Below are 25185 nucleotides of genomic sequence, written 5' to 3' on the forward strand. Positions count from 1 at the left end.
CTGACTATAATACTAGTATACTGCTAACACGTAAACCTGAGTATTAACCTCCATATCTTAGTACTAGCTTAGTATATAAAAACAAAGGTGTGACATAGCCACAATATTTTCATCATCTCTGATCAAAAAAGAGTGAAAAATGATTTTGAAACTTTTCATCATAGTTTTGTATGAAAGATTGTAAAATGACTGTAAAAATGATTATTAATATTTCATGCAATCTCATTTCAATCTTTTCATCATCTTTCACAACAAAAGATGTTAAAAAAAATTTAAATACTTTTATCACAAATTGACAGTGAAGATGCTTAAAAGATTTAAACTTTTCCTTCAATATTTTTACCATCTTTCACCTCAAATTATTGATTGTTTCACCCAGTGGACAGCTTGGCAGAAATTGATGCCTAATTAAAGGAAAAGGTACATATGAGCCCTTTTCAAGCCTTTTTCTAAGCTTATTCACTTGATAAAAAAGGCTAATTTAATTCTAATACCTTTTCTGTGATGAGAATCAGTACTTTCATTTCTGTGATAGACCATCATGATAGAATCTAAGTTATAGGAGATACATTGTGGATGAATGATAACATAGCTGCTGAAAACAGTAGACTGTGATGATCTTGTTTAAGACAAACTACATAGATTGATTAATTTGTTACAATCTGAGAATTGTGATTGTCACGAATGACCTTAGTCATTCAGGCTATAACTGAGTAACGTATAGTCTGGGCTTATATAAGGGCTCCATCTCATTGGATCTTCCCACACCTGTGGCTGGCACTTTGGTACATGCACCCTGCCAGTGAGTGATCGTCGTGCGCTCTCTGTTGCGCCCCCGTCGTATCTGTGAATTCCTTTGTGTAGTTCACATTGTCTGTTACTAGGTCGTCTGTCTCTCTTATGAGTTGATTTTTGTGCCTGTGGCCATCTTCTCACCCTGATGCACCTTGCCATTTATCATGCCCCTGTAATCAAGGAGGTGCTCGTCTAGCTCAAACGTGTTCAGTGCAGAGGATGTACATTCCGAATCTGTGGTCTCTGTCAATTTTGCTGCTGATACTCGCTTTCTTTATTGCAGCTGCTTTGAGTCTCAACGTGCTGCTTGTGTGCCTCCCAGCTACCGTCATTGGTGTTGTCACCTTCAGGTTTCATTTCTTGCTTGTATGCTGCCTTACTGCTCACTGATTCCTTTGCTCAGATTGCATAGAATGACTTTCAGATGTTCTGCACGTAGTGTGAATGCAGTTGAGCATGCCCTACTATCTCATAAGTGTGATGGCTCTTGTCCTGCTACATTATGTGAGTTTGCTGCTTTTTGTGTTGATGACGTCATTTCAAATGCTCCTCCACATCTTGTTCATTCACGAGAACTGTAGGTTGCTTTTTCAGTTGTGATTGAAAGCTTGCTTTGCACGCTCTGAGTGTACGCCGATGATAACGACCTCGTCATGCTCAAGTGCACCATCATGCATTTCAAATGTGATGCAACTGGTGATCCTGTATATGACAGTGAATGAAACTTCTGGCGCACACAGCTCGAACTGCTCACTATCACGAAACTTATTGGAGGACCTGAAACAATGATCAAAGAAGAGCTCGGAATGGAGGACGATTGTCACGGTTTTTACCTGACAAGTCATTATAAGAACAAATGCTATTAGAAGCATATTATTTTCATCATTTCGCGTCGCACGAGAATCACATGACCTAATGGGAGATAAGATAACAAGGCATCTAGTCACATGACCTCAGATCTTTCTCGGCATTGTCACGTGACACTGAGCCTCTCGGCATTGCATCATATGTTGCCATAGCCATGATGCAATATTGCGTGCTCAAAGGGAGCTCTGTCTCTGTGGGTTATTATTAGGCAGCCAATCAGGATAAGTGGGACATGTCGTATGATTGTAACACTGACCAGTAGAATAGCGTGTGACTCGCTTAGGTAGTACTGTACAGTAGCATAGCAATCATGTATATAAGGACCAGGTTTGACAAGGAGGGACTCCAGTCTTATTCTCCTTTGTCTACCACTACCATCACAGAGGGGTCTTACCAGACACTCTCAGTGTGCTATACATCTATTTGCATCCTCATACCTTGTGATAGTGTCCCTTGCCTCGCCAGTAAGTCTTACTTCGCAAACAGCAACTGCCACCTCGTCAGTGAGCATGTCGTATCGCCACAGCTCATCACTGTAGGCTTTCACCCAGAGACCCTCAAGGGGACTCTTTGTTTGGGTAGTCTATCTTTGTCATCGGCGTGCCGTGACAATGATGTTCACATTTGATTTTTCATTCACTGATCTTACTGTCCCTGCTCACATTGTTGTTTGAACTGTAACTTTACTAGTACTACTTGACCATCATACTGATTCTAACTGATCTGTAACTTTGTACTTTTCACGATAAATTGTATTTGTGACAACCTCACCAGTTATTTGGAACTGGGTGTGCGGATGCAGCACTGATAACCCCAAGTGTTGCAATCTGAGGATTGTGATCGTCATCATAGATAAGATTATTTTATGACTCAGTTTTAGCCTACATAAGCTTTTTGATACAAAATCACTATTTCTATCCTGGCTGCTCCTTACAAGTTTGCCAGCAGCTGTAAGGCACAATACAAGCTCTTTATCTGTGCCTGTCAATCATGCTGTGTGATGGTACAATGACCATATACTGGTTTCAACATGATTGTATTTCAAAACCTAGAGCAAGTGAGTAGAATAATGCCTCAAAACACCTCAACATCCTCTCTGGTGAGCAAACATTTGCAGTTCCCCACCACCTCAATGAATCGAGCTGAGATGCACATGCTTGCTATGCTTTGTTGCAAGTTTCTTGATCATCTGACTGTGTTAGCAGTCCACACTCCTTTCAATTCTCCGGTGACCTTGTTAAAGTGTGTATGAATGCTGTAAATGGCAGAAAAGCTGGTTATCTAGGTATATATCTTGTACCACATTCTGTCCCTGTCCCATATGCATTCTTAACCCATTCTGTCTTCAGATATCACCTTTGATGTGTTTCACCATGGTGCAGCCTTCATCAGCAAAATGTCTAAAGGCCTATCTGATGTTAACTATCTAATAAAGAAGCTGTGCTACCAGCAGCAGGCACAGGCTTGACACTATGCAGTGAGGACTTAGTGGGCAAGGCTACAAGTCTCCCAGCTAAGGGGTCGAGTCTCTCAGTGGAGAAGTCACTATAGATTGTGATGTAGCTACCTGATATATATACATGTGGGTAAAGACCCCATATACCAGGCTAAGAACTCTGGTATCTACAGCCACTATCTACTTACATAGATGAGTAATACTACAGTATCTAACATATGACCTGTGGCTGTGTGTACTGGCCAATGGCATATTACTCAGTGTCGTACGATACTCTATGAATATCCTGATTGGCCAATGTCGTGTATGATCCCTTGGGATTATATCATTGGACATTGTCCTTCCATACCCTTTTTCATACTGTGATCTTTGTAGATTACTTGGAATATATTATTCCTTCAACACTATCTCCAACATGCATGATCTGCAACTTCTGCTGAATCTTCCAGTTGATGTATTTTTTTTCAAATCTGTGACCTCTAAATGACTGACTAACCCCACTGTCCCAGATCAGCCACCCACCGGTGAGTTGATCAGCCTCTCTGTTACCACAAGCTCAGAAAATCCACAGATAGTACAGCAAACAATCACCTGTCACTGGTCAGGGCAATCAGCTGTGGCCTCTGTCCAGAAAGAATATTTATAATCAGACCTGTTGTTTTCTAAAACATCAGAATTTCATATGATTGCCACGAATTACTGTTGAAATTACTGTTCACCAAACAGATATTAATTGTAAAGCATGGCCAAAAGTGTGTGGACACAGAGTGACTCAAGGTGAAGGATGACAACTTGGTATAGGGTCAACAGAGACAAGTATGTAGCATGGTATAATTGATTGACAACAAAGACACACCTTCACGCGATGTCCAGCCAGAGTGCTCAGAGACTAAGTAATATCAATCAGCAAATTCCGCAAAGGCACAGTACTGAAGCTTTTCACGCACCGTAATTGAGTTTGCAATGAATGATTAACACTTTCCTTCATTTTTCCGCATGCAGGAGGTGTTTCCTTCATCAGGGCTCAACATCTGCGGAAGTCTGCATTTTGTTCAGCATAGAATCGCCAAATTCTCCTTTCAGTGCAAAGATACACCCTTGTATAGTTCCAATTTGCCGATCCTGCTTACCGAACCAAATTGAACGGGCACTTACATGGTCCTATGCAGCGAGCATGTCGAACGCGCCGACAACGATGTCCGTAGTCCCATCTAGGATGTCCCCGGTGATATCCAAGTAGTCGTGGTATATACCAAGCACGCCGTTCATCACACTCTACAGTTGTCTAGGTTGAAAATAAGGATATCTTCCGCACCGATCTTCACCAGCTCATCCATGACGTCCGCCACTTTCCGCTTCTCCACCATGCTGCTCACCGCAAGCCAATCCTCATCCTCGAGCGGACTGATCGTCGGCGCCCGGCGACCAGGCGTAATCGACGTTGCCGCGTGCAGCTTTTCTCGCAGAATGTTATATTCGCAGATGACATACTTGCTGGCTGCGACGACGCCCGCTATTCTGCTTGTGAGGAGCTTGATTAGGGGTTCCAGAGACTCGTGTTTCGGCTTGCTGGATTTGATGAGCACAGCCTCGGACTGGAGGAGAGTGGCTATCGCGTGCAGGCCTGCTGCACGCATGGTATCTCCCGATTCTGTAAATTGAATGTGAGTATTGGCTGCATACTCACGACCGCTTACCCACCCACGAGGTCGACTATAATATGAATCAAAGTCAGCTCCGACCGCCATGAAGCAAAGGGACAGACCGCGTACCTATTCCATCTGCAAGGCCAAGCGCACACGCAGCCTCCACGCTTCCGCCAACGTACTCTATCTTCGTCTTCTGCTCTCCTGTCAGGTTGAGCTGCCGGTCTAGCTTGCCAAAGTATTCTCCAGAAAGCACTTCGAAACTGGTCACCACTCGCTTGCCCGCAAGCTGCTCCACCGTCTGGATCGAACCCGCTTCAGGAACCTGAACTTGTAGTGCGCATTTTCCGAAGCTAAGCTTGAGGACCTCCGTGACGTGCTCTTGCATTCGCGCTTCAAGAATGACGTCTTGTCCAGTAATCCCAAGGTCGACATTTCCCTTGCCGACGAAAGACGGGATGTCAGCTGCGGGAAGAAATACGCTAAAATTTTGAGTTGATACGGTCAGTATGTCGCTCACGATTGCTTGAATCAACACGACTCACAGAGCGATCGGTTGGTTCTTAACGAGGCAAACGTCCAGCCTGTGGTCTCTCCGGAATTGGATATCCGCACCTACAGAAGTGTCAACCTTCAGTATATCATGCTTGAAGCCATACGCATTCACCTGCCAGCAGCTCAAGGCATTTTTCATGCAGCCGCCCTGCAGCGCCATTAGAGCAATGCACATTGTTACCGCCGTAAAATCGTACCCTTCTTCGGGATTGCGAACAGCAGACGGCCGTTGAGGGCGTCAGCATCTGCACCAATATATATGAGTCCGAAAATCACATAGTGCATGTTTTTGACATACTCATTGCAATGAGTAGTGTAAGGAGGTGGAGCGTTGATGATCGTCGAGTCAAGCGAAATCAAGATCTACAAAACGCGGACTAGATAAGATAAGATCGAGGGTTGGGCGCTTGCATGCAACAGAGCATCTAGCTCGGCCCACTCCGTCCCGCCCCCCGTAAGCCTAGCAGGTACTTCATCAAAAGTCGTCGGTACAGTTGTATGTACCGCTCGGTAAGTCATTCTCAGATGACCGGCTTCAGTGAGAAGATCAAATTGACAGAATTACAGAGTAGCGAGCACGATCATGGGGACTATGGAGGCTGGCAGAGGCGACAGTGTAACGACAAGCCTAAACATAGCGCCTATTCCAACTTCTCCAACTCTTCCAATCTTGAGAGCACCACCTCCTTGCTCGTTTCTTCAATCTCTCCTGCAAGAAACACCTCATCCAGGATAGCATAGACCTGCAGTAAGAGAAACAGTCATCCAGCAAGCCCAATCTTGTTGTATATGAACATGACATACCTTGTAGAAGTTAAATACCAGGTCCAGCTCGCAGACGTTGTCGAAGAATGAGTCTACTGAAGTGAGAACCTGGAGATGCTCGGGGTGTGAAAGACGAACCTAGCACTTCGACAAAGAGATGGATGGCTTCCAAGTAAGCAAGCTCATTATCGTTCGCGTCTACACAGACGCAGAAGAAGAGGCCAGCATATCGCCGGTACACAATCTTGTGGTTGCGGAACTAGATTGAAGTGAAATGAAACGCGGGATCGCTTCACCTGAGACCTCAGAGCAACTCGACAGCATGAAACGCACCTCCACGAAGTTTGACTGGTATTTCTGATCCCTAGGAGCAACCAGTCGGTGCACTTCTCCACGTAATCGGACCTGCATGAGACGGCTTCTAAACCTTAGTTGCTGTCGCAGGTTATCTTGTTTACCTTCTCGTCATCGTCGTACGGCATGTACCATTTCGATAGACGTGTCTTTCCTTGCCGATTCTTCCCCAGAATGAGGTCGTGCCGGCGACAGATATGAAGCTATTCACTAACCTGGACGAGGATGAAGTTGATCATGATGAGTGTCACTGCGAGCGCCCTATGCCAGACTTCGGCCCAAGCTACGATATTCAGTGCTGCAGAGTGCTAGAAGCCGGTTGGCCGTAGCTGATCCGACGGTGTTCGCGAGTCGAGTTGAGCGGAAAAGAGAGACGATGTAGCGGGAAGCAAGCTCAGCTCGTTTGGGAATTCCTTGAAGGTGTCACCCGTTCGACTTCGGCTACCACTCTGATCCTGCCACATCGTTCCGTTTTTTCAAGAAATGGTGTCCCGAGGCGATGTTGGGAGACTCGTTCGTTGAGATGCTGTGTGGAACGGGACGTGTATAAGAGAGTGAGTGCATAGAATGTAAAGTGAGTCAGAACGCCGAGTTAGTCTTTCCCCGCTCTTCACCTCGACCATTAATGGTTCCCTACTCCCCAGAAACCTTCAAGCCACTACTTGGCAAGCTAGTCAAGACTCCAGAGTTTTTCAGCCCCGATGACCTCCGCCTTGCACTGAATCATATCTTTACGCCAAATGCTGTCTACGATGTGCAGATTGGATCGTTCCTAACTGCCCTTCATATCGAGCGGATCGAGCGAAGACCAGAATTTCTCGCAACCGCAGCGCAGGCTCTCCGAGATCGTGCTCTCAAGGCTGCAGTGGAGGATGCCGATCAGGATTTTGTCGTTGACATTGTCGGCACTGGTGGCGATGGGCACAACACCTTCAACGTGAGCACGACTGCTGCGATCGTTGCAGCAGGGGCGGGTGCCCGAGTGATCAAGGTATGTGTTCACATCAGCGTCTACACCGCAATCATCTCTGAGTGCTTCACAGCACGGAAGCAGGGCATCAACGTCCTCTTCTGGCTCTGCTGATCTGTTGCAGTCGCTCGGCTGTATCTTCACACCTCCCGCTACAACCGAATCCCCAGTGCCAATTCCTCGAGTTCCATTCACCTTCATCCTCGCACCTCATTACCACCCTGCAATGGCAATGATCGCCCCATACCGCAAGGCCCTTCCGTATGTCCGCTCGTTACAGCTATGCATGCATGTCCGCTGATCTGCTGTCGGAAAGTCATCGCACAATGTTCAATGTGCTCGGACCTCTCATTAACCCCGCCCGGCCGCGAGGAATGGTTTTGGGCGTTGCTGAGCGCGAGCTCGGGCCGACTTTCGCTGCGTCCCTCGCCGACGGTGGCGTTGAGCGAGCACTGGTGGTCTGCGGAGCCGAGGGCCTCGATGAGATCAGTTGTGCGGGAGAGACATATGCTTGGGAATTGATTGACGGCAAGGTCACGGAGCGAAGGCTACACCCAGAGCAGTTCGGCTTGCAGTTGCATGCTCTATCGGCTGTGGCTGGTGGCACGCCTGCCGAGAACGCGGAGACATTCATGCTGCTGCTGACCTCAGGGCAAGACATCCCCGAGCGGCTGACGCCTGTGTTGCACTTTGTCCTGTTGAACGCAGCTGCCCTGCTTACTGTGGCCGGAGTTGCGACCGACTTCAAGGACGGAGTGGAGAAGGCTATGACAAGTATTACATCTGGTGCAGCGTGGAAGGCGCTGGAACGCTTCCGAGATGCTGGGAAAGAGGCCAGCGACTAGCATTGCATTCAATCAGGCTTGGGGAGTACTTCGGGGACACCATGTCTAGTCGTTTATTGATAAATTATTGCATCTAGTCGAGAAGTCGAGAGTGCACCGTTGCTTGGATCTCGCTAGATTGAGCTAACGTCATAATAATCTGTTTCAGATACTCATAAAAGATGCTATCCTATCGACACCCAGAATACTTTGAGGTCATTCTGTGGGTAACAGTTTAGCGTTCAAAAAGCCATAGATCACCGACATCGCTCTGTATATGGATGGCACACGATGTTTGCGCTGCATGAGGATGCTTTCGGTTCATATCTGCTCGAGGATGCAGTCGACTACGGCACTCCTTTTGTTCTCAACCACTGCTCTGATTCCCTCTTCCAGTGCACTCTGAAGCTCCGACGCGCTCGCAACACGACGCCCCCAGGCATCTCCCGCAGCGGCAGCGATTTGGGCGTAGTCTGGCATGTCCGGACCGAAGGACACGTTCAGCTGTTGCCCTGTTGCCTTGCTTCCTACTCCGTTTGGGTACATGCCCAACATAGAGTACCTCGGTGACTGATGGCAGAAGGTCATCAGCTGGCAGGGCACATCGTTCCAACAAAGGATCACTTACAGCCCAGCCGCCATTGTTCAAGATGACTGTTAAAAATGGCTAGCACGCAATATCAGCGTCCGTATCCCAGAAACTAGCGAGAATCATACCGTTTTATAGCGCCTGGCCATCCAATATGCAGCGCTTGGCACGCCGAATAGGAAGTCACCATCTCCCACCACTGCTACGATCAACTCATAGTCCTTTCCTGCCACCTGAGCACCCAGACGAGCACCGACTGCGGCACCCAGTGCCCATCCGAGGCTCGAGCCACCGGACATGATCATACTGCCGGGATACTCTGGCTGAATATGGTTCCACACCAGATCGCAATTACTGATGCCCTCGTTGAGCCACAGAATGTTGTTTCCAGACGGAACGTGTGCCTGTGCCGCCTTTCGTAATGCGCGTAAGACGTACGGGACAGTGAGGACGGTTCCGTTCGCGCCCATCGCCATCTCCTCCGCTGCAAGCAGCTCTTTCATCCACTCCTCATGAAACGCTCTCAACTTTGTTCCACGCTCGTACATCCTCGCATTTAGAGCACCCTTGTCGGAAGTTTGCAGATCGGCTAGGCGAACAGCGTTGATCAGTTGGCCTAGCGCAACTGCGGAGTCCACCCTGCATAGCATCTCCGCGTCCACGTGCGACCAGCCGAATTGCTGCTTGAGCGGGTCCACGTCCAGAACGAATACTCGAGTGTCATCAACTAGCTTGCTACCCATGGTGTCCATCCAGGGAACATCGGCTTCGATGATGAGGACGACGTCGGCCTTCTCGAGGTGTGCGATTCTGCCATCGAATGACGAGCCGACGAGGTAGGGATGGCTATATGGAACACACAGAGCGGGAGATATTGCTGTGCATACAGCAATGGAGCGCAGGTTCGACAGTGTCGCAAGGAGCGATACTGTCTGCGGGTTCCTCCCTGTGTTGCCCGCGATGATCAACGGAAACTCGGCATTTGTGAGAGCATCGACTATCGTGTTCAAAGCTGCACAAGAGATAACGTGAACGTTTCAATCGAGTATGCGGTGTGAACGGGCTAATCGTGAAGCAATGCTCACCGGTCGGAGACAGACCACTCGGCTGTACCGAAGGCCATTTACTTATATCAACTGGAGTCTGTAGCACAGAAGGATCGATTTCCTCTTGCAGGGTCTCGCGTCGCGCCCACAGGTATACTGGTCCTTTGGGGCTACTTGTGGCACTGTGACAGGCATGGTCAGATGTCATAGCAGCTCGCAGTGAAGGTCGCTCCCTACAATTGCCAAGCCCGCATCACGGTCTTCGCTACAGTCTTTCCACTCATGATCTGCGCAGTGAACCGCATGAATTGCCTGACAATTGCAGGCTGGTCGGGTGCATCTATCGTTGGATTTTACTGATCAATGTTCAAGTCAACGAAGAACGTATGTACCTTGTCCCCACATGGGCCACTCGTTCTTTGATCCCTTATGCTCACCACTTACAGAGAAAGGCGAAGCTCCTGCAAAAATGATGACCGGGGCTTGGCCTTTATCGGCATTGTGCACTGCACCAGCCAAAGCCTAAACGATATAGTGAGCTTTCGGAGAGGTTTACGGATAAAGTAGAACCGCGGCTATTCATCCACCTACCTGCGTTCCCACATCAACATGGACAATGACGGCAGCTGGCTTTCCTGTGACTTGCGAATAGCCATGCGCCGCACTAAGAGCCACCATCTCGTTGGGGCAAGTCACAACGTCGAGAAGGGCCTTCCCACCGCCGTCTGTTCGTTGTCTCTCCAAGTCTTCCAATATTGCAGGATGGTCATTCCCCCAGTTGGCGAAGATATGTGTGACGCCAACGTCCGCCAGCGTTTTGAGCAAGACTGAAGCTGTTGTGTACATGTTTTATGAAATGCCTTTCTTCGACGACTCGTCTTAACGGTAGTTTGTGGGAAAGCGTGCAGTGTGCTGCCGCACCATATCGCATACGTATTTATAGGTGATGGATATGGATGCGAGGGGTGGTCATAGGTTCAGGCGGGATCTAATCCTCATTCTCACACTGCGACCTGCGAGTTTGTAAGTGACGCTCAGTCGGAAGTCTACATCGGAGGTCGTCTGACGGCGACAATTTTGACTATCCGATTCGGTGTTCTGCGACATATTTTGCGTATTACATGAGAGTGTACTCGGCCTGGTTCGACCTGGCTCGCTTTCTGCTGCAGAGCGACGCCTGGACCAAGTCTTCCCTCATCCCACGGTCCTGGCTGATGCCCACATCGTGGTACCCTATACCCACCCGGTCTCCCCACCCCTACCTCACGTAGTCCTGCGCTGCACCCATGTATTTAGTCCCACCCTCAACCGCCTTCGGCGGTGTATAAATTGTATATATATAAAATGAGAGTGCAGTCGCATCAGCGGGTTACTCAAATCTTCAGGCGTCACGGTTCGAGATCGTCATGGATGTTGTGCTCTATATGCAATCAATCGATCATAATGGGTCAGTGCAAACTGCGCATGTTGAACGAAGCTTGAGATGGACATGCAGCTCAAATTCCGGTATCGTATCCGCGGAGCCATCCCGAATGCATTCGCCAGACCATTGTTAGCACTACACGAGCAGCATCAAGATCAGGTGTTGATGGTGACAGCGAAGCTCTCGGTGTAGAGTGTCGCGCTACCAGTGAAAGGCTCCGTCCCGGATTCGACCGACTGCAGATACTGAAAAGTGCCGCATGATTCAGTATGAGTGGATGGTATGTGCGCATACCAAGCAACCACCTACGTTCGATGAGTCCATACCGATGTTGTCGATGAGATAGGCTAAAGAAGGGACATGTTAAGTGCATTGTGACTGCGCATCCGTCGAGTAAGACTGCGTACTGAAGAAGTCTTTCAAGTCGGAGCTGAAGTCATTGAGATTGCCCTCCGTAGTGACGAAGGATACCGTGGTCCAGTACGTGTTCTCTCCGGAATAGAGGTCCCAAGCGTACCCACCAACAGAGATGCCAGACTTGATCACGGACCCAAGAGGTCCAGCACTGTGATACTACTATTGAGTGGATGCGATGCGTCGTTTTACCAAATACCTACCCGCCCTCAGTTGAAACCCAAATCATGCTGCGCAATAGATTAGATTCGTCTTTTTCGCAGCTTGTGAAGTCACGTACACCTCATAAGTGGTTGTGTTGGTGCCCGCGCCGGAAGCGGTAGTACCTATCCAGATGTCATACCTGTAGATGTTATGAGCCTTCCATGTGGAAGAATGCTTTACAGTAACGCACGAGACGTCTGCTACCAGATCTGAGGATATGGATTGGTATTCCCAGGTCCAACTAGTGGGAGCAGACGTGATTTTGGACAGCTGACAGCATCATGAGCGCATCTTCATCATGATATGCAATAGCACTCGTCACTCACCGTCATGCCATTGGCGGAAGTCTGTTGGACGTTCGTGTCTGATAAAGCGTCGGAGGTCGAACATGGAAGCCGAACATGTGAACAACTTACAGCTCTTGACATCGTACTCGCCGCCTGCCCAGGTATAGGTTGTCGACCAGGAGATCGCATCACCACTGGCACTGTACAAAGTGGCATTCTGCGAGCCCGAGGTGGCGTCATCTGTGTCTGTGAGAACGCAATCCCATCGCTTTTACATGAAAGTTTCTTCTCACCTTCGCCCCATAGGTCCTGGCACAGCTGATAGTCGCCAGCGTTTACGCAGGTCCACTGTCCGGTGATAGTTTCCGAGGCCAACGCGCGTGCGACGAAGACAGCGAGAGTAGATACTGCGAGAAGCTGCATGATGCTACGGTGACACACAGGAGCACGCTGTTAACTGATATTGCCCACCGGTTTTATATGCCTGCAAAGCCGAGCCTAGATCCCAGGTATAGGCTTCGCTGGCAGGTCAGAGATCAGCTTGTGTGAATTATTGGGTGCACCATACGGTCGAGAAGAAGCTTCCGTCGACCGGGCCCGTGTCGGCTGGGACGAAATAAAGTACGGGATGTCGCACTTGTGGTGATGATAGTAAACAGTTGAGGTGCGTCGACAACGCACACGAAGCTTGTCCCTCGTGCGGCTCTTGCGTCCATTGCCAAGCCGTGTCATGGACGGGGAGTACCTCCATCATCTGTCCTGTAACACTGGTAGGTGCGTGAATGAAGGCCGAGAAACTGCCGCTATCCTTCTGATGCTAATGACAACTCATCGGCTCCTTCGCAACGTCATAGCAGAGAGCGGATCACCAATTTTGGCATCTCTATGGCAATTGGGAGAGTCCGCGTGAGGTGGTAACCTCATCTTTCCCACATGCCTGTGTGTAGGGAGGATATGGAAGGCGTGTGCAAGCTATTCTGTATGTAGGGGCCTAAAATCAATTTGCACTTCAAGAACGTTCGCTGAATATTCTTCACAACACGCTTATTTGCGAAAAGACCGCAGACCGCATGGTGCGCATCCTGAGAATTAACTGTATCTGATGGGTCTGAGCTTCCAGACGAAGAACCAACCTGGTACACACCTGACCGCCTGACCCACGAAAGCCACGGAGGAGAGGTCGCACGATACAGGCGATCGCACAGCATAGCTTCAGCGACATCATGTATCAGATGATGAGCATGCGCACAATGAACGTACCCATCATAATTGGCGAGCATTATCATAGAGAGTCGCCTTCCTGCGAATGTAGGGAATGTCTTCCTTGTAGAATACCTCCCCAAAGCGAGCCATCCCTCTGCGTTCATACCACTCCGCAGTAGATACCCTGGCGTCGCACCAGATCACATCACAATCCATCTCAGAGCGAGCCATCGCGAAGGCGTGCTGCAGTAGCTTTGTTCCAATCCCGCGGTTACGGTGCGATGGGTCGCAGGCGAACTTTCGAAAGCGGGCCGCAAGCACGGTCCGACGCTCGTCGCCATTCAGATGATCGCTAACAGACAGATTGTCTTTGAATAAGGAGATGACTGCGACCGGTAAACTGTGAGAGGGCAGGAATGCGCCGTAGTGAAAGCCGTTAGAGTCCTCAGGTAAGAGCACATGCGATACAGGATGATTCGGCCACAGCACGGAATGTCGCAAAGAGACGGTCTCATCTTCTGAAACCCTGCAAATCAGCACGCCGTCTGCAAAAGAATTCAGCTCAAAAAGAAAAGCAGGAAAACAGCTTGGTACATACCCATGTTGTGACGGACTGGTGATCGAGACGCCGGACGCAGCGGGCCGCCAGACTCCACGCCGTAACGATGTGACCGTTACGGTTTCGTGTTGTTTTATTCGACAAGACTTATCCTGGTCTGTTGCATTATTAATTAACCCTTTTCCTAACTCGATCAGGCTGTCCGACACGTCCCCCGATCTTAGCGGTTGACTCTACACACCGTGTGTCCTGCACGATGGCGGACCCGACAAAGTCAGAGACAGAGCAAGTCTTCAAAGTGCTGAAGGGGCAGAAAGGAAACAAGGCGAGGCCTCAATATTGCCGGCTGTACGATGGTGTGCTGACGATCTTCGCAGATGTGTTTCGACTGTCATGCCCGCAATCCGACATGGGCGAGCGTGACTTTCGGCATCTACATCTGTCTCGAATGCTCGAGCATTCACAGAAACATGGGTGTGCACATCAGCTTCGTCCGGTATGCCATCTGCCTTCGTGGTACTTACCAACTGCTGACTTGCGCATCCGGAAAGATCGACGAATCTAGACAGTTGGCAGTGGAATCAACTGAGAACAATGAAGGTCGGAGGAAATGCATCTGCCACGGAATTCTTCTCCAAACACGGTGGCGCCACGCTGCTCAACGATTCTGATACCAAAAAGAAATATTCCAGTCGAGTCGCCGAGCTGTACAAGGAGGAGCTGACGAAACGCGTCAGGGAGGACGCCGCCAAGTGAGTCATTGTCCCTCATCTATCTTACATTGCTTCACAATCCTCTAGATTCCCTGATAAGGTCGTCGTGGACGGAGTTGCTGAAACGGCCGCAACACCAACTGCACAGGATGGCGCCGATGACGACTTCTTCTCATCCTGGAACAAACCCGCTACCCCAAAGTCACCTTCCTTCACCTCCTCGAAGCCCACAACGCCACCCGTGATCGGTCGGGCATCGAGCACACCGCCGCTCTCTGAGAACGCACCAGTCTCGCCGCGGACTATCAGCTCATCCTCACTCCGCTCCGCGTCCTCGACTAGTACAGCGTCCCGACCGGTCTCTAAGCTCGGTGCCTCGCGGCTGACGTCCTCCTCCACGGTGGTGACCATGACCAGCACCACCTCCGCGCCGAAGAAGTCGAAGCTCGGCGGGCTCGGCGCAAAGAAAGCTGCCCCGCTGGACTTTGCGGAGGCCGAGAAGCGCGCAACGGAGGAAGCGGAGCGGATCAAGCAGCTGGGCTATGATCGCGAGAGGGAGAAGACGGAGGAGGAGGAGCGGGTGCGAAAGGAGGCGGAGGTGTCTGTTGCGAGTGTGAAGGCGAAAGCTACTGCGAAAGTTGTACCTGCATCGCCGGCGGAGCTCCAGCCGAAGGGCAGCGCGCACGATATGGAGAGGTTGGGCATGGGCATGAAGAGGCTCGGGTTCGGCGCTGTCCCCGCGGTGGCTACCTCAGCAAAATCAAGGTAAGTGCTCCTGCAATCCGCTCCGGCCGCCGTTTACGACTCTGCTTCCAGTGCGGCTGCCGAGGAGGACGCGCCGACGTACGCGCGCGAGAAGTTCGGCAAGCAGAAGGCGATTTCGTCGGACATGTATTTCGGGCGGAACGCGTACGACCCCGCCGCGGTCACCGAAGCGCAGACGCGGTTGCAGTCCTTCCAGGGCGCCTCATCCATCTCGTCGAACCAGTACTTCGGGCGTGAGGAGGAGGAAGAGCTTGGCCCCGCAGCGGACGGAGGATTGCTGGGCGATGGCACGCTGTCCGGCCTGGAGGTGGCGGCGAAGGACGCGATTCAGAGGGTGCTTGCGAACCCAGATGTGCAGAATGTCGGAGAGAGCATCAGGACGGGTGCCCTTAAGGTATGTCTTGTCCTGGATGATTGATGATTGAAGCGTTACGGTTACTCATGGGACCCTTGTAGCTCTCGGACTATTTGGCGCAGATATCCGAGCGGTAGTGCTTGATGCACTAGTATGTAGAGCCGCAATGCACATATCCCTATTATACGAATGAGGTCATATCTCTGTGGCATTGTGTGTCCCTTAATCTTGATTTATGTTCATGTGGATTTCTTTCACCGGACTGCACTGACATTGAGGCTCATACTGCTCCTTCTTAGTGAAGTAGAGAGCGGATGATGTCTCGAACTGTGACGAGTGACGAGCTTACTGGTGGCGATGCAATTTGCGCTCGATACTCCAAGTTGCAGTGACGGCAAGTGTCTGAAATAAAGAGACCCAAGAAAGTCACAACCTCGTATGTAGCTCTTCAAGTGACATCCAAAAAACAAGCAGTCCGAGCGGAAACAGCATGAGCGCAAATCTAAAATGTCACTAGAATCGTTCATGATTCATTGATAACAATACATCAGGGCTTGAGGAGCTCCTCCACGACCCGATCGTCATTGATTTGTGCTATGTTTGCACCACGATAGTTAAGCCGTCGTAGTACGTCGATCTGCATTTTCCATATGAGCAGTGAGGGGCAGTCCACGCGAGCAAGAGTCTTAAGCAAGATACATACCACTTTGCTTCTGTTGAATCCCAAAGCCTCGAACCGATCCACGTGCGCCTTCTCCAATCCTGCCATTGCCACCTCGTCCCTCTGGCCGCTCGCCTTGCCTTTCCCTGCACCCTCCTTTCCAGGCCCACCGGCATAGATCATCGTCCAATACCGCGCCGTCTCTTCAAAACTGCTCTTGCTCGTCATGAAGTGCTTCGCAACCTCTGCGTCCTGCGGATCGCGCGGTTCAGGCGAGCAGAGTAGAGACTGCAACGATATGAGCGTGGACTTGAGGGTGAGGACGGGGCTCCACGCGTCCTTGAGGATGTCAAGGCAAATGGCGCCGGATGCGGAGGAGACGTTCGGATGGTAGACCTTGGTGATGAACTTCATTTTGACAGGCTGGAAGGGGTACGAGTCGGGGATCACGATGTCCTGCGCGGGGTGAGTGCGAGTGGCACAAAGAGCAGAATGGGTTCACGCACGACTTGAAAGTGGCCACCTTCGTATGCAGTACCTTCGGGTCCATCGAACGAGCCTATCAGATGGAATGGCGAGTTGTCGACGAGCTCGATGGTGATGTTGGAGGACTTGTCATTCTTGCAATCTGCGAGATCCAGTGTTAGGTCGTTCGAGCAGTTGGTAGGTCGCTCCCACCTGCGATCTCCTTGTTCACGCGACGAAGACGAGCGTCCATGATGTGCAAAAGGACGGTTGGGACTAAATGGGCTCAGTTCGAGCGAGGCTGGGTGAGCGACGAGAGCAGCTACCGTTAAAGCAAGGACAGCTCCAGGTCCGAGTATATCACGGCCACGTGACCTAACGACACGAAATATCTGTGCCTCGAGTCGCAGCCGTTTCTCTCTTCTTGCAGGCTTCACCGACCGTTTCCAGCCCATCAGTGGCAGAAGATGTCGCAATATTCACGATGTTGTCTCAACGTCTCCCGACATTACGCCTTGGAGTCGCAAGTCGCGCAGGTGCAAGTTGAAGGGAGCAGATAAATGACTCATCAAACAACTGGAAGCCTGACTGTGAACATATATAATATCACGGCCGCCCCGGGGTGCTAGCTCCTCTGCTTGCACGCTAAATCTCCATTTCTTTCTAATCTTGAACGGGCGATCATGGGCAAGACTCTGCCGTCGTCGGAGATGGGACATGCTAATCGCACCGATGCAAGCAGCGAAACACTCCCAGTCCTGCTACGACACAGCTTAACAGCCATGAAACCACCACGAACCGCGCATAGCGCGGTATACAAATAAATGTACAAAAAAAAACCACCACGAAGGATCTGGGCTTCCTCCCGATACCGAAGCGCTTGCGATATGATCCTGATAGCCCTGCACACTTTGGCTTGTTGCTTAACGCAACATTCGGTATTGCAAGCACATTCAGTGAGTAGATTCTGAACGGTCATCTCCGCAGTGAAGGTTTGGCTCACGACCTTCAGCCGTGGCAAATCTGTACTATTGCCAGCCACTTCTCAGTAAGCTCAAATGACGCACTGGGCCTTTCAATTAGCCGTGTAGGTGCATTGTCTCACTTGTAACTCGACCACCAGTCCAGTTCTCCAGATCATGCAATGTTTCATATGATACCGTCTCAAGTATACCCACTTTAGTACAGGCAGGTAAGGCCAGTCGCTCAAAGAGTCTAAGACTTAGGCTCACCGTTCTATTCAGATACGCTACGGGCATTCTGCTAATCTCGACACTTAGCGACCTTGTGCGACGCAGACCGCTCATCCTTCTCCTTGTGTTCACCTCTGCCTCACTCACGATCGGACTAGCCATCACCACGAATTTTGCCGTTTTCGAGGCGCTATGTTTTCTAGTCTGCTTGGTCACCGTCGTACCACAGATCCTTATGCCTCTTGCCGCTGATCTCGCACCGCCAGAATGCAGAGCATCTGCACTCTCCATCATTCTCGCAGGCCTGCTCTTCGGTGTGCTCATTGCAAGAGTGCTCGCAGGCATCATCGCACAATATGCAACATGGCGGGTCGTGTACTACCTCTCGATCGGCGTGCAGTGTGCCGTGCTACTGATGCTCTATTTGGTGCTTCCCGATTATCCCGCAAAGAACAAGGGCACGACATACTTTGGTATCCTGTACAGCATGGCAAAGTTCTGCGTCACAGCGCCGCTACTTATCCAGGCTGTCCTAATCAACCTCCCATCAAGCGCGTGCTTCACGAACTTCTGGGTACCTTGACCTTCCTGCTCGGCGGCCCGCCATATCATTACTCGACGTGAGCCGCCATAATTGTAAGGGTTGGGCATGCGTTATGCTAACATCGCAACAGCCTCGTCGTCAGTCTCTTTGGTTTGGTCGGCATGTTCGGGGTCACGATGGCCCCTTTGGTGGGCCGCTTCATCGACGGCCTCGTACCCTCATTCGCCACTGTCCTCGCCATTCTCGCCCTGCTTATCTTCCAAGCGATCGCCGTGGGCGCCGACAGCGTCAACGTCGCGGCCGTTGTCATAGTCTGCTTCGGGATCGACGTGTTCCGCCAGATGGTGCAAGTCTCGCTCACGAGTTCCGTCTTCGGGCTCGACGCGAGTGCACGGGCACGACTTAACGCCGTGCTACTGCTCTCCGTGTGTGTGTCTGTCAGCTAGTCCCCCGTGGCGAGGCTAATTCGCTACGCCGCACAGCTGTTCATAGGCCAGGTCATGGGCACCGCTGTCGGCACGCAGGTGTTCACGAAATATGGGTGGCGCCCCGCTGCGGCGCTCTCGCTCGCGTGGACGGGCTTCATGCTTATCGTTATCCTGCTGCGCGGGCCGCACGCCCCACGATATACGTGGTTCGGATATAAGGGCGGCCTTGAGGTGTACAAAGAGAAATTGGCGGTGAGAGTGCGGAAGGAGGAGGAGGAGGCGGTCACGGCTGATATCAATGCTGCGTGCAATGCAGACAACGTTGGGGTCAAGAGGGAAGATGTAGTTCCGCAAGAGGAGAACAAATATGATTTGGAGAAGGCTGAGGATATCGCGTGCTCCGAGCAGGCTGTTGCTGAACAGGAGCTCAGAAAGGCCTGAAATCCCTTAACATTAGTATGGACACTCAGCATGACTATAGAACATGACTGATAGGCATCACGATAGAATGTCCGCGAATAGAGCAACGTATCTTTCCTTGGAGTACTAGCGTCCTTTAGTGGATGTTGTACTCTCAAGCCGATCAAGTACGAGAGATTGAGGATGCCACGATTCAGCGGCAGCACTAAAATTCCCAGTATGTATACTGTGCATACTTTGCCGCCCGGATGAAGTGCTGTTGACCCGTGTATATGACATTTCCACGACTTCAGTCCAATGGTGAGAAACTCACGACTACCCACCAGATAAGCCGCAGTGCGCTGACACAGCAAGCCGTTCACCGGCAAGTAAAGATCATGCCTGCACTATAGGACGTGTCTACCACCGAATCTCTTGTCGTCCTCCAGCATGAGCAGTCCTGCCTTGTCGGCTGAAGTGCCGGTCCAAGACTCGCCTCCTGCCAAAGGCAGCACCGCCACGCTTCCAGTCGCCACGCCCACTCAGGAGGAACGCGAGGGCATTGTCACTAAAGACTTTGGATTTCTACCCATACCAAAACATCTGCGTCACGATCCCGAGCATCTATCGCACTTCGGGCTCGTGCTGAATGCGACCTTCGGTTTCTCGGGCACCTTTGGTACGCGCTGTTTGCTCGATGGCAATGTTTTTCGGTGTGCTGACAGCGAATAGTTCTGGCAAATCTCTACTATTGCCAGCCTTTGTTGAGTGAGTTAAATCGTCGATTGTGGGATTGCGTCTCGAGGACGAATGTCTGGGCACGGTGACCGTCAAGACGCTGGCTTTCGTTACTTTCTGTGCTACTCTCAGAGCCGAAGTTGCTCCAGACGCCTTATTCCGACGGAACAGGATGCTTGCGGGGTTCCGTCGCATGTGATCTATGTAGATTTCACAAGCTGCGTATTGGTCCGAGGTCTCCAGTATGACGGCTGCTGGAATCGAAAGCACGGGGTTATCGCACGGCTAATCTTGCAACGCTTTCTTGTTCTTAGTACACGGGGTGAATGGCTGACGGCCTGTAGTCCAGTTCGCAGATACCTTTGGCGTAACATACGATGAAGTCTCCAGAATTCCTACTCTGGTGCAAGTCGGGTGAGTGGTATCTGCGTCGACGGCGAAGACTCCCTTACCCTGACGATTTTACAAGGTATCTGGTTGGCATTCTGTTCGTGTCGATCTTGGGCGACCTGGTTCGTCGACGGCCACTCATCCTCATTCTTGTCTTCGTGTCGGCATCAATCAGCATTGGGCTGGCATTCACGACCAGCCTCGCCGTCTTCGAAGCTCTCTGCTTTCTCATCGGGATGTCATCCGTAGTTCCGCAAATTCTGCTTCCCCTCGCAGCGGACCTTGCGCCTCCCGAACGGCGTGCGTCGGCGTTGTCGATCGTGCTCTCCGGCTTATTGCTGGGCGTCCTCATCGCGCGTGTGCTCGCGGGCACCATCGCGCAGTTCGTGACCTGGCGTGTGGTGTACTACCTCGCATTTAGCGTGCAATATTTCGTGGTGCTGTGGCTGTACCTCGTACTTCCAGACTACCCGGCAAAGAACAAGGGCAGCACATACTTTGGGATACTCTGCAGCATGGGGAAGTTCGCTGTTACGGAACCGCAGCTGGTTCAGGCTGTCTTGATCAGCATACCGTCAAGTGCATGTTACTCGAATTTCTGGGTCGGTCACTCTTCTTTTGCGAAAATCCTAAAGTAAGCTGAGTGGAATTGCTAGGTTACGCTGACCTTCCTATTGGGGGGATCACCATATCATTATTCTACGTAGGTTTCACTTATCCATTCCAGAACGGACTCTCAACACGCTGGCAGGTTGGTAATCGGACTCTTTGGTCTAGTCGGGATGGTCGGGGTCGCTATGGCTCCTATACTCGGACGCTTTATCGACAGCCTCGTCCCGTGGTTTGCGACCGTGATCGCTACATTGGCCTATGTCCTGTGCGTCGCAGTCGAAGTCGGTGCAGATGGCATCAACGTCTCTGCGGTCGTCATCGTCTGCATCGGGATCGACGTCTTCAGGCAGATGGTTCAGGTCTCGCTCACTACCACCCTCTTTGGCCTCGACCCGAGCGCGCGCTCTCGGCTGAACGCTGTGATCCTCGTGTCGGTGGGCGAACGTTCTGCTGCTATCCCCATATGACCATAGCTGAACGTCGGTATCTAGTTATTCGTAGGCCAAGTGATGGGGACTGCAGTTGGCTCGAAAGTTTTCACCGAGTATGGATGGCGCCCAGCAGCAGCGCTGAACCTTGCATGGAGCGGATTCATGTTGATCATCATCCTGATTCGAGGTCCGCACGTGTCGAGGTACACATGGGTTGGCTATAGAGGAGGATTGGAGGTACGCAAGCGGAAGGTGGAGGGGGATGATAGATCACAATCCCACAATGGGATGCAAATTGGTGACATAGAAGGTTCAGCTAGTAAAGGAGATGCAGAGACGAAATCTGAGGACTATACGCGGTCGAACAGAGACAAGAGCGATCAATAGCCAGTAGATATTACACTGAGAGAGCAGGAACATACACCGGACCAATCATGATGCTCAACCCTAGATATACATACTGTCATAGCACATTAGACAATTTGCAAGAGCTTAAAGTTTCGCGATATTCATGGACTGCATCGCAACAGTCTGTCCACCATCCACTGCGATTGTCGCACCGTTGACGTGTGCTCCTGCACGGCTTGACAGGAAAATAGCAGCACCGGCAACGTCTTCTGGGGTGCCAATGCGATGGAGGGGAATCAGGTTCTTGATAATTTCTCCTTGAGTCCGAAGCGTTTCTGCCATCACTGTGCAAACATGACGATCCGTGGCTACGGGAATGCCGATATACATACGTACTTTTACTTTCGAAAGGCCCTAGAAGAATAGTTAGAGCGAATACTTTGGATGCCGCTTGAAATGACTTACCGCAAGCGATGGTATTGCTTGTGATTCCTTCCCATCCAAGCCGACCAGCGAGGTGTTCGCTGAGATGGTGAAGTCCTGCTTTAGCTGCCGAGTAAGCATACGTTTCGTGGTTCGGCACACGCAAGCCTTCAACGGAACCAATCTGCAAAGGTCTTGTTCATGGTCAGTTAAATAGCAACGAAGAGACTACCTACGTTAATGATCCGTGCAGGGTCTTTATAGGCTTCCCCATCCATTCCACCCTGGGCAGCAGCTGCACGAAGAAGGGGTAGGCACTTTTGAGTGACAGTAAAGACTCTTTGTAAGTTGAGTGTGAGCAATTTGGTGAAAGCAGAATCCTGTAGTCTTTCATTCAGCTGCATCGTCCCCCAATATTGCTCAGAAAGCACTGACAGGGTAATCCTCGATCGTATCACCCCACGCGGCGCCTGCGTTGTTGACGAGTACATGCAGAACCTGCTCGTGTGCAGACAATTCTTTCACAAGATGTTCCACCTGCTCATAGTGTTGCAGGTTCGCGGGAATGGCGTAGCACAACCCAGGCCCGAGCGCACTGAGTTCTTTGGCGGTGGCCTCGCAGTCTGTCGCAGAGCGCGACGTGATGTAGACCTGTGATCACTCTGCTATCGCTACCTTCTCCATGATGGCCATATGCAACATACTTTGGCACCGTTCGCGACGAATCCTGTGGCAATCTGTGTACAATGCATAATTGTTCACTATCGCCACCTGATCGAGTATCGAGATTCTCACCATTCTTCCAATCCCACGGCTTCCTCCTGTGATAAGCACTACCTTTCCTGAAACATTGAACAGGCTGTTTGTGCGGAAGGACGCCATCTTCGCAGTTCGAGATGAAACAGTCCCGGACGCTAGCCAGTAGTCCACTTGTTTCAGACACGTGCCACCATCTTCGTGGAAGCTAAATTCGTACTGGCGCCTCCGATATCACGATGTGCACTTGCAGTGAGGTGATTTTCTGAGTAAACCACTCGCGACAGGAATTTGCGCGCACCGAATACGGGATCAACATGCTGGCGCAGCAACACTTAATCGCAGGGGATCAGTTTTTATCCAGCCTGCTACGTGGTAGGGTTCGCCGCGCGTCACCCACTCCTGCTGTCGATTTCCTTAAGTTATCCTCCCCTTCCCGCCCCGACATCTCTTTGGCCGTCAACTGGTTCCGCCCTTTGGTCCGCCGTCGTGCAGTTCACTAACCCTGGTCCGCCGAGCTCTCCTCAAAGTCAACTGGGTAACTCCCCCCCTCAAGAGGGGTGACGAGGTTAGTTAGGTGGGAGTATCTTGGAGGTTCGATCCCCCCTAAATAGTGTTCCTAACGAGTCAACGGACTGGCCGCGGCGCGGTTTTCGTGTTGGTCGGGCATATGCAGTTTGTTAGGTTATCGGCGCTTGCGTGATCCATGACACAGCTTACCGGGCCTTCTGCCCTTCTACTATACGTCTGCTCTGTTGCGTCCGTGGGGACCGGGAGTCCGTACGTTAAATTTCTTCGCCCCCAGATGCGTCTGGTCCTCCGTTTTTCCACACCATGTATTTACACACCTCCGACCGCCCTTCGGGCGGTATAAAAATGTATTTAAAAAAAATAATAAAAAAAAGTATACGGGATTTCGAATACAGTCCTTTTGATTGGTTGGCTGACCCTGGCTAAAGGAAAAGGCAAATACTACACCTGCTTGTTGTAGACATGCCCAGTGATAGCATACGACCATATGTTTAGCCCTTCTTTACCAATTCATGCATTCTCTCGTGAGTGCTCTGCTAATTTCAATACCCTGTTCGTATTGGTTACTTGTTCCGTTGCCTTTTCCGCGCTACTGCTACAAGTTCTCATAATTTAATGTATGGCATTCGCGCTCAGCGTAATCAATCATTATCTCCATGGAGCGCTTACGAACCGGATTTTACGAATAGTTCATTCGGACTTGCGGAACCTCTTCATTTCGGAGCATTATATCTGCTTCTATTACACTGTATTTGACTGATGATACCGTCTTCAAATTGGTGAGCGGGCATTCTTCGAGTTCTCATGAATTCCCTCGCGAAGGGCGACGATCAATACGGTATGTGGTGATCTTCGGATCGATGAATCTTCCTCGTATCGTGCATGCAGTGTCTTGAGAGCTGAGCACTGCCCTGCTGACTCATTTCACGCGCAGAGCATGACTCGGAACTCGCCGGGGAAACAATCATTTGTTTCCGGGTGCAGTTGAACTCTTCCGTTTGATCAAAATCTTATCCGGGTTTGCAGGCTCTGCTTAAAGACACAGGCTATGGGCGCATACTATTACGCCCCATGATTTATCAGTCACCGTCCTTCAGTAGGCAATCGATCGATTGACTTGACCGTAACGAGACTAGCTGTGCCACTCATCCACAACAACCGCCAGGGCAGTGTGTGATGGACGTACGGTGACAGTTTTCAGCGTCCCGAGATCCGTCGTTGTAGCAGCAAACTCAGTGAGCTTGTACGTTTGAACCCCAATTCCTCGTAAATGAAGACACGCCTTGGGGTTATACATGTGACAGCTCATATACATAGTCCGCGTCTAGTTAAGTATAATGCTTGCGATTGACCGTCCATTAGATGCGTTCTTGGAAAGTTAATGAGTAGCTCGAGGTGAATAGCGCTCGCCGCTCGGGCTCAGTGCCGGATCAATACCGGCCACTTATCTTATCTGCCAACGCGGCCACTTACGAT

The 25185-nt window shown here is 50.7% G+C and overlaps 10 protein-coding genes across 10 annotated transcripts; 3 read left to right on the top strand and 7 right to left on the bottom strand.

Moving 5' to 3' along the window:
- Positions 1–4386: 4386 nt before the first annotated feature.
- LAESUDRAFT_740678 (ATP phosphoribosyltransferase) lies at positions 4387–5662 on the bottom strand (the record flags this gene model as incomplete). Its single annotated transcript, XM_040911096.1, has 7 exons — positions 5618–5662; positions 5517–5564; positions 5432–5467; positions 5310–5379; positions 4891–5246; positions 4820–4831; positions 4387–4769 (listed from the first exon to the last, which is right to left on the bottom strand). Exons 1-7 carry the CDS (start codon positions 5619–5621, stop codon positions 4387–4389), a joined length of 909 nt encoding a protein of 302 aa, XP_040769876.1. The 5' UTR covers positions 5622–5662.
- A 185-nt stretch (positions 5663–5847) lies between these two features.
- LAESUDRAFT_720186 (clathrin coat assembly protein ap17) lies at positions 5848–6980 on the bottom strand. Its single transcript, XM_040907773.1, has 6 exons — positions 6654–6980; positions 6543–6602; positions 6418–6489; positions 6223–6343; positions 6124–6176; positions 5848–6062 (listed from the first exon to the last, which is right to left on the bottom strand). Exons 1-6 carry the CDS (start codon positions 6675–6677, stop codon positions 5961–5963), a joined length of 432 nt encoding a protein of 143 aa, XP_040769877.1. The 5' UTR covers positions 6678–6980; the 3' UTR covers positions 5848–5960.
- Positions 6981–7063: 83 nt separating this feature from the next.
- On the top strand, positions 7064–8253 carry LAESUDRAFT_641525 (anthranilate phosphoribosyltransferase; the record flags this gene model as incomplete). Its single annotated transcript, XM_040903667.1, has 3 exons — positions 7064–7429; positions 7482–7669; positions 7725–8253. 3 exons carry the CDS (start codon positions 7064–7066, stop codon positions 8251–8253), a joined length of 1083 nt encoding a protein of 360 aa, XP_040769878.1.
- A 300-nt stretch (positions 8254–8553) lies between these two features.
- LAESUDRAFT_754721 (thiamine diphosphate-binding protein) lies at positions 8554–10713 on the bottom strand (the record flags this gene model as incomplete). The annotated part of the gene is made up of 7 exons (XM_040911927.1): positions 8554–8802; positions 8861–8899; positions 8950–9833; positions 9907–10049; positions 10105–10207; positions 10260–10389; positions 10459–10713. The coding sequence occupies 7 exons, from the start codon at positions 10711–10713 to the stop codon at positions 8554–8556; spliced, it is 1803 nt and encodes a 600-aa protein (XP_040769879.1).
- A 732-nt stretch (positions 10714–11445) lies between these two features.
- LAESUDRAFT_734020 (glycoside hydrolase family 12 protein) lies at positions 11446–12618 on the bottom strand (the record flags this gene model as incomplete). The annotated part of the gene is made up of 9 exons (XM_040910473.1): positions 11446–11535; positions 11600–11637; positions 11698–11855; positions 11908–11934; positions 11985–12047; positions 12099–12178; positions 12235–12272; positions 12325–12441; positions 12489–12618. 9 exons carry the CDS (start codon positions 12616–12618, stop codon positions 11446–11448), a joined length of 741 nt encoding a protein of 246 aa, XP_040769880.1.
- Positions 12619–13458: 840 nt separating this feature from the next.
- On the bottom strand, positions 13459–14000 carry LAESUDRAFT_710654 (GCN5-related N-acetyltransferase; the record flags this gene model as incomplete). The annotated part of the gene is made up of 2 exons (XM_040906783.1): positions 13459–13943; positions 13997–14000. 2 exons carry the CDS (start codon positions 13998–14000, stop codon positions 13459–13461), a joined length of 489 nt encoding a protein of 162 aa, XP_040769881.1.
- A 162-nt stretch (positions 14001–14162) lies between these two features.
- LAESUDRAFT_809054 (ArfGap-domain-containing protein) lies at positions 14163–15927 on the top strand (the record flags this gene model as incomplete). Its single annotated transcript, XM_040914113.1, has 6 exons — positions 14163–14282; positions 14335–14453; positions 14509–14709; positions 14758–15435; positions 15487–15829; positions 15892–15927. The coding sequence occupies exons 1-6, from the start codon at positions 14214–14216 to the stop codon at positions 15925–15927; spliced, it is 1446 nt and encodes a 481-aa protein (XP_040769882.1). The 5' UTR covers positions 14163–14213.
- A 175-nt stretch (positions 15928–16102) lies between these two features.
- LAESUDRAFT_691462 (uncharacterized protein) lies at positions 16103–17239 on the bottom strand. The gene is made up of 4 exons (XM_040906091.1): positions 17130–17239; positions 16958–17079; positions 16494–16907; positions 16103–16427 (listed from the first exon to the last, which is right to left on the bottom strand). Exons 1-4 carry the CDS (start codon positions 17167–17169, stop codon positions 16338–16340), a joined length of 666 nt encoding a protein of 221 aa, XP_040769883.1. The 5' UTR covers positions 17170–17239; the 3' UTR covers positions 16103–16337.
- A 521-nt stretch (positions 17240–17760) lies between these two features.
- On the top strand, positions 17761–22038 carry LAESUDRAFT_641007 (MFS general substrate transporter; the record flags this gene model as incomplete). Its single annotated transcript, XM_040903636.1, has 6 exons — positions 17761–17872; positions 17929–17964; positions 18040–18683; positions 21265–21311; positions 21360–21654; positions 21712–22038. Coding segments are annotated over 6 exons (1461 nt in total), but the record flags the coding sequence as incomplete, so codon positions are not given.
- Positions 22039–22143: 105 nt separating this feature from the next.
- LAESUDRAFT_641837 (NAD(P)-binding protein) lies at positions 22144–23304 on the bottom strand (the record flags this gene model as incomplete). The annotated part of the gene is made up of 7 exons (XM_040903697.1): positions 22144–22343; positions 22396–22413; positions 22465–22606; positions 22659–22802; positions 22858–23073; positions 23127–23159; positions 23218–23304. The coding sequence occupies 7 exons, from the start codon at positions 23302–23304 to the stop codon at positions 22144–22146; spliced, it is 840 nt and encodes a 279-aa protein (XP_040769885.1).
- Between the last annotated feature and the right edge of the window lie 1881 nt (positions 23305–25185).

This window comes from Laetiporus sulphureus (genome assembly GCF_001632365.1).
Source record: "Laetiporus sulphureus 93-53 unplaced genomic scaffold LAESUscaffold_2, whole genome shotgun sequence".
NCBI classification, from domain to species: domain Eukaryota; kingdom Fungi; phylum Basidiomycota; class Agaricomycetes; order Polyporales; family Laetiporaceae; genus Laetiporus; species Laetiporus sulphureus.